The sequence below is a fragment of the Condylura cristata genome, unplaced genomic scaffold, assembly GCF_000260355.1.
Source record: "Condylura cristata isolate star-nosed mole 26May11 unplaced genomic scaffold, ConCri1.0 scaffold00029, whole genome shotgun sequence".
Classification (NCBI taxonomy): domain Eukaryota; kingdom Metazoa; phylum Chordata; class Mammalia; order Eulipotyphla; family Talpidae; genus Condylura; species Condylura cristata.
Genome location: NW_004567130.1, coordinates 26,340,797 through 26,347,222, shown reverse-complemented (window position 1 = coordinate 26,347,222; position 6,426 = coordinate 26,340,797). Strand labels below are relative to the sequence as shown.

The 6,426-nt window shown below is 46.2% G+C and overlaps 2 protein-coding genes across 2 annotated transcripts in view; one reads left to right on the top strand and one right to left on the bottom strand.

Annotated features, from left to right (window-relative positions):
• Positions 1-1,061, bottom strand: part of ERP29 (endoplasmic reticulum protein 29) — a 7,753-nt gene extending 6,692 nt beyond the window's left edge. Inside the window, exons 1-2 of the mRNA XM_012730888.1 lie at positions 1,030-1,061; positions 61-691 (exon numbers count right to left, since the gene is read on the bottom strand). Coding sequence (XP_012586342.1) covers positions 61-691; positions 1,030-1,061 — 663 coding nt within the window. The remainder of the gene's footprint in view (positions 1-60; positions 692-1,029) is intronic.
• TMEM116 (transmembrane protein 116) overlaps positions 45-6,426 on the top strand; it is an 88,306-nt gene continuing 81,924 nt past the window's right edge. The window contains exon 1 of the mRNA XM_012730995.1: positions 45-307. The gene's annotated coding sequence lies outside the window, so the exon portion shown is untranslated. The remainder of the gene's footprint in view (positions 308-6,426) is intronic.

Sequence of the window (6,426 nt, the reverse complement as noted above, 5' to 3'; positions counted from 1 at the left end):
AAGAGCGGCCGCGGTGGCGCTGCCCAGCGGGCGCGTCCTGGCCCCGGGCTCGGCTCCCACACTCTGCCTGTGGTACACCGACGGCCAGACGGCGCGCGCGTGCTGGTAGCGAACGCCGCTCTCCGCTCCCCTCAGCCACTGGAGGAAACGGCCTGGGGAGAGGGAAAGTGGTTTGTGCGTCGGCACGAGGAGGGCGGCGGACTCGTGCCCGGGAGCCCCCGACCTGCTCGGCCGGCCGCAGGGCTGCTCACACAGTGCTCGGCAAGGGGAGGCGGCGGGCGGGCGCCCCGAAGCGGAGGCAGCAGAAGTGAGTGCGGGGGGGCCGGCGGGCACCGAGACAGACACAGCGGGGCTCAGCGAGAGCCGCGGGGAGCCGCGAGGAGCGCGGAGGAGCGCGGTCGCGCCGCGAGCTTTCCCGCCTTGGCTTTCGCTTGGGCAGCCTCTGCTGGCCCGAACCTGACAAGGCGGGAGCCGCGAGGGGCGCAAGCCGCAGTCAGTTAAGAGCTCGGGAGAAACCTGCCCCGTCAGGAACTTGCCACAGAAGGCGCATGCGCCGACGCCAGTCTGAGCGCCCGCTGGCTGCGGCGCGCTGCCCGCGAGGGCACGCTCGGTCCTCGCTGGGCGCAGTGCCCTTGGCGGGAAATGGGGCGAGTGTGCAGTACGCTGCTGTGAAGCGAGGGCGGCGCCGCCGCTCGGAACGTCAGGTCAGTCACAGGAGCGCCTGGCTTTTGCGCCTCAAGAGGAGACACTGAGAGACAGAGCCACGTCCGGCAACGGGGAAACAGGCCGAACCTGCGACGGTCAGCAGGGGCGTGTGGGGAACGCTTCACGCGTCAAGCCACCATGGCTTGGGGGCAAGTGACAAAGGACCTGCTGTTACTCAGATGGAGGAGGGATTGCAAGGGAACTTCCAGGCCGGCGGCCGCGGGGGCTGCCGTGGCGGCGAGCGGCGCGGCCCAGCGGAGAGAAGCTTAGTAGGCGGGAAGTCGCCAGGTGGGTCGCAGGGTGTCAGGCTGAGGAATCAGTTACTCGCTCACGGGCCCGGGCACCATCCTGGGCATCGTCTGTGTTCGCCAAACGTGTGTCTGTGAAGTAATGATCGTCAGAGGCTAGTCAGGTCCAATCTTGGGCAGCCACTTTGACTGGGTAAACACTTGAGGCAAAGTGTCGTGTGCGTGTGTGTGTGTGTGTGTGTGTGTGTGTGTGTCTGTGTCTCAGGGTAGCTCATTTTGGAAAAGTGACCGTACCCTCATTGTTAAACAAAATAAGGTACACGGATAAACTGAGTTCCAGAAGAGGGAAGTTCCTGTCAGTTAAGGTAGTTAATGAAGGCATCTTGGAGATGGAGGAGGAAGAATTAAGCTTTGGAAAAAAGAACATTTCGGTGGAGAGCCAGGGAAAAGGGAGCAGCCGCGGTAATGCGCATAATGCTTTGGGGAGTGACCGGCTGGCTTGAAGAGTGCTTGAAGTAGTTAAAATTGAAGCCTAAGCAGGGAAGAGTTGAAAATTCAAGAATTTTCTATTTTGTCCTAGGGCCAGTAAGGAGTTGTTAGCAGTTTTAAGAACCTTCTTTGAAGACTTTGAGACTTTAAATTATTCGTTCCTGATGATATAAATGCTTGGGATACACCTAGTTAGTGCGACACATTAGTAATGACTCTCTAGTCATGATGAGTTTGAAAAGTTTTGAAAAAAGTAAAGGAACTAGATTGGTAGGAGAGGGAAGAAAATTACTGGTGGTTTTGCTAAGAATCGCAAAAGTACAGTAATTGTTTCAGTGCTTCCTTTTTTTTAAAGATTTGTTTATTTATGCTAACAGAACTGGGGTACAGGCCAGAGGTATGGTGGGTGAGGGGATTCCCCAGAGACAGAGTGGGGAGCAGGACAGGCAGATCTATGGAAACACTGCTGAGGGGGGCAGCGTCTGCCACGCCATGTGGGTGGGCCCCCCGGGTGATCGAACCCAGTGCCGTGGCTTCGGAGAGCTTCATTTTGCCCTGCTTTAACCTGTCGCGCCACCAGGGAGAGCCCAAGTGCTTCCTTTTAATAACGCTTGGTCCCAGTCAGTTATCTCAGGATGTGATTAGATTCTTGGCTTCCAGATCCTGCCAACAATCCAGAAATAAAGTCCTCCATGATGGGGAAGCGGTAACCAATGGGGAAAATCAAGAATCACTCTGGCCGTTGTATGGAGGCAGGGAGGGGTGACGGTTGTATGAGTGTGCACAGAAGTGAGGAGGAAAGTGGCTTAGGCTGCTGAGGCAGCTGATGGCTTTCACTGACCTTTTTGCTACTTCTGTAGACACGAGGTGTGCTTCTGTCTCCGGACCTTCTCTAGAAAGCAATGACTTTCTCCCTCTGGGATATTTTTCTTCAAGATAGTCTTATGGCTGTCTCCTTCACTTCTCTAGTCGTTGTTCAAATGTCATCTTCCTATGATCTACCCAGACCATCTGCTACAAAAATTGTTCCCCCAATCTCTTCTCTCATTTTTTTCTCCATATTTTTTCAACTTGTTTACATACTATATACTTGGTATATTTTTCTTTCCTATCTATTTCCCGTAGGGGCTGTGTTATGTTTCTTTGCTGTTTCCATCACTGCTGTCGCCCACACCTAGATTAGTATCTGGCACGTGGTAGGTGTCCTGTACACATTTATTCAGTGACTCAATGAATCGATGAGGGAAACTATCCTTTGACTCACTCTCAATATTCCTATGTAATTCCCTTACATCACAGATTGTTTTTAGGAAATATGCCATACCTTAGAGCAAATTATTCCTCTGCAAGGTTTTGTTGGTGTTCTTTTGGCATAGTTGTCTTAATTTTTATGGAAGGAAGACTGATTCTGCTATATGATTTTCTCCACACTTCATCTTCCTTTTTAAACAGCAATTTACTAAATCTTCCATTCGCATACAACTGGAATAAGGGCTACTAAATAGATGCATTTTCTGCAGTGTTTGTGGGACTCCAATATTAAATAATTTTAACACATTAATCTCAAATTATGACATTTCTAAGGAAGAAATTAACCTGTGAAAGACTATGGTGGGGAACTTAATTTGCATTGGAGTTCATAGAAAACCTCTGCAAGCAACTCTTGAGATGAGACTTAAAAATTGAAAAGAATTCAGCTTTCTAGGAACTATATAATAAGTACACATTTCAAAAGTATAAAGATATAAATAAAATTGCAGATTATTAACATGTTAGGAAGCATTTTAGGGAAAGAAAACACCATGAACATACGTTCTAGGTTGAGAAGAGTTTGAACTATTTGGGACACGAAAAAGATTACATGCTGGAATCCTTTAGTAATGAAATCATTTACACAGATGGTTAGATGAATAGGCTGTTAAGCTTGTTTACTGCAGCGTTGTTTGCAGAAACTAAACATTAAGGGAAACAAAATCTGTAACAATCTACATTTTAGTCATAAGGGCAATTGCCATGGAAGTGATTTTTTAAGAAAGATTTATTTATTTATGCTTTCAGAACTGGGGCACGGGCCAGATGTGCGGGGCGGTGAGAGGATTCACCAGAGACAGAGTGGGGAGAGGAACAGGACAACTGATGAAGTCCACTGCTGAGGGGAGCAGCGGCAGGTCAGGAGATGTCTAGGGCGCCATGTGGGTCACCTCCGGGGAAGGCGGGGATCGAACTCATGCTGAACTGGCTTGAGCTTCTTAGTACTGTGCTTTAACCCGCTGCGCCACCAGGGAGGGCCCCAGATAAATGATTTTATGTGGAGTATTACACAGGTATTAAAATGGGTTAGAAGTATTTCTGTTAAAATGGAGGAATAGCCATGAAATGGGTGAAAGGGCAATATGGACAGAAATACATGCTCCAATTTTAAAAACTCTACCTCCATAACAACCCTCATCAAGGTTAAAAAGATGAGATTCTAACAAAAGGGAAAAATTAATATGGAGCAGTATAGAATATAAAACACTAGCTGTTGAATTACTACAAATATGTGAAATTGAATATGCATATAGATAAGGACTTAAAGTAATGCCAAGAAATAAAACATTGTTTTGACTAGATAATCAGATTACAGAAAACTTTTTTCTTTAGATTTCAATTATTTTAATATTATTTTTGTGATGAAGTGACAATAAAAAATCTTAGAGATTTTGGGCCCTCCCTGGTATCACAGCGGGTTAAAGCGCAGCACTAAGAAGCTAAAGCCACTTCCGCATGAGTTCGATTCCTGCCTGCCCCGGAGGTGACCACATGGCGTGGCAGATCAACAAGGTACACTGCTGAGGGGAGCAGTGGGCGGGCCGGGAGAGGTCTGCCAGGCCACCTGGATCACTTCCCAGGCCAGGGATCAAACTTTCACTGAAGCAGCTGTGGCTCGCTTGCAGTGCTGCATCCTAACCTGCTGCACCACCAGGGAAAGCCCAAATTTTGATACCCTTTTACCCTAATCTCTGTTGAGTTGATTTTTCAGATGCAAGTACAGTATACTTATACGTGTTTCTATTAATGTTTACATTACTAAATAAAACTCACTCTGAAGTTTTAAGATCTTAATTAGGTCTTCAGTTTGTCATCCATCTCTCGTAACTTTGGAGCATTCATTCACCAAATATTGAGTGTATCTTCTAGGCGTTGTCTCAGGTACCAGAGATGTGTTGGAGTGAATGAGACAGATTTTGGAGTTTGATGAATGTTAAATCTATGACGTGATAACATTTGAACAGATATATGAAGGGTATGGTTATGTGATTATCTGTGGGAAGAACATTCCAGAGAAAAGGAACAACTATTGCAAATGATCTGAATTGGGAAAGTCCTCAACATAGTAGCATAGTGTGCAGACACTAATATGGCGCCCACTGATTCCCTGCCTCTTGGTCATCACATTCTTGCATAGTCCTTTCCCCTTAGTGTTGGCAAGATTTGTTATTAGTAAAACACAGGAAAGTTGATGCAGAGTCATTTCAGTATTTTAGTTACAAAAGACCGTGACTTCCTCTCACATAGAGGAAATCTTATAAAAGCCTATAGAGAGACTGAGTGTAGCCTCTGGCCAATGGTTAGCTGAGAACTGAGGCCTTCAGAAGAACAGCCCTTAAGAAATTCAATTATGGCCCTCCCTAGTGGCACAGCGGGTTAAAGCACTGCACTGAGAAACTAAAGCCACTTCTGCATGAGTTCGATCCCTGCCTGCCCCGGAGGTGACCCCAGGGCGCGGCAGACCTCTCCTGGCCAATCCCTGCCTGCCCCAGAGGTGACCCCAGGGTGCGGCAGACCTCTCCTGGCCCGCCCGCTGCTCCCCTCAGCAGTGTACTTCATAGATCTGCTGTTCTGCTCCCCACTCTGTCTCTGGTGAAGCCTCTCTCACAGCCCCTGAGCCTCTGGCTTGTACCCCAGTTCTGTATGTACAAATAAAATGAAATCTTTAAAAAAAATCTTTAAAAAAAAAAAAGTATAACAATGACCATGTCAAATTATAAGCAGATCCTTACCTGGTTGGGCCTTGAGTCAACACATTGTGAGAGGATCTGAAGGTGAGGGCTCAACCAAGCTCTCCTTGCACTCTTGATCCACAGAAGCCGTGAGATAATATTTTAGGTCACTAAGGTTGTGAAATTTGTTATGTACCTGTAGGTAAGAAACACGTCGGTGATAAATATTTTCACTATATTTTCTTTCAAGACATTAATGAGTGTTTTACACAACAGTGCTGAGAGAATGCTGATTTACTCCATTAGAATTCATTCCTAAATTGATAATGATTAATTATTTGGCACTTCCTTAGACTTATTTGTGCAAGGAGATTTCTTAATTGTGCTTCTACTTGGCTATGTAGCCTTACTTTTATATCATGGACTTTCTTAACAAGTGCTTTGTCAAAATACTATATATGCCAAGTCTAATAATTCTGTTAAAATGAGTATGGGGTTAGTCTAGTGTGATTTGTTTTTATAAACCCAGACTGACTTGGTAATCATTTTTATCTGATCATTTAAAGACACATCTTTTGTATCGTTCTGGAATCTTATCTGGGATCAATGCTAAGATCTTTGACCTATGGTTTGCAGATTCTGATGTCTTTTATTTTATTTTATTTTTAAATATTTATTTAAAAAAATTTATTTCACGCCATGTGGATCTCCTCTGGGGCAGGCGGGATCAAACTCACACGGAAGTGGTTTAAGCTTTTTTGTGCTGTGCTTTAACCCGCTGCGCCACCAGGAAGGGCCGATTCTGACGTCGTTTAAAAGTAAAAGTATTTTAGTTATTATCACTGGCCTTTAATTTTTAGTAACTTTCCTATTCAGTGATTTATTGGGTTAAAAATCTGCAAGTTTTTTTGGCCCTCCCTGGTGGCGCAGCGGGTTAAAGCACAGCACTGAGAATCTAAAGCCGCTTCCGCATGAGTTCAATTCCCGCCTGCCCTGGAGGT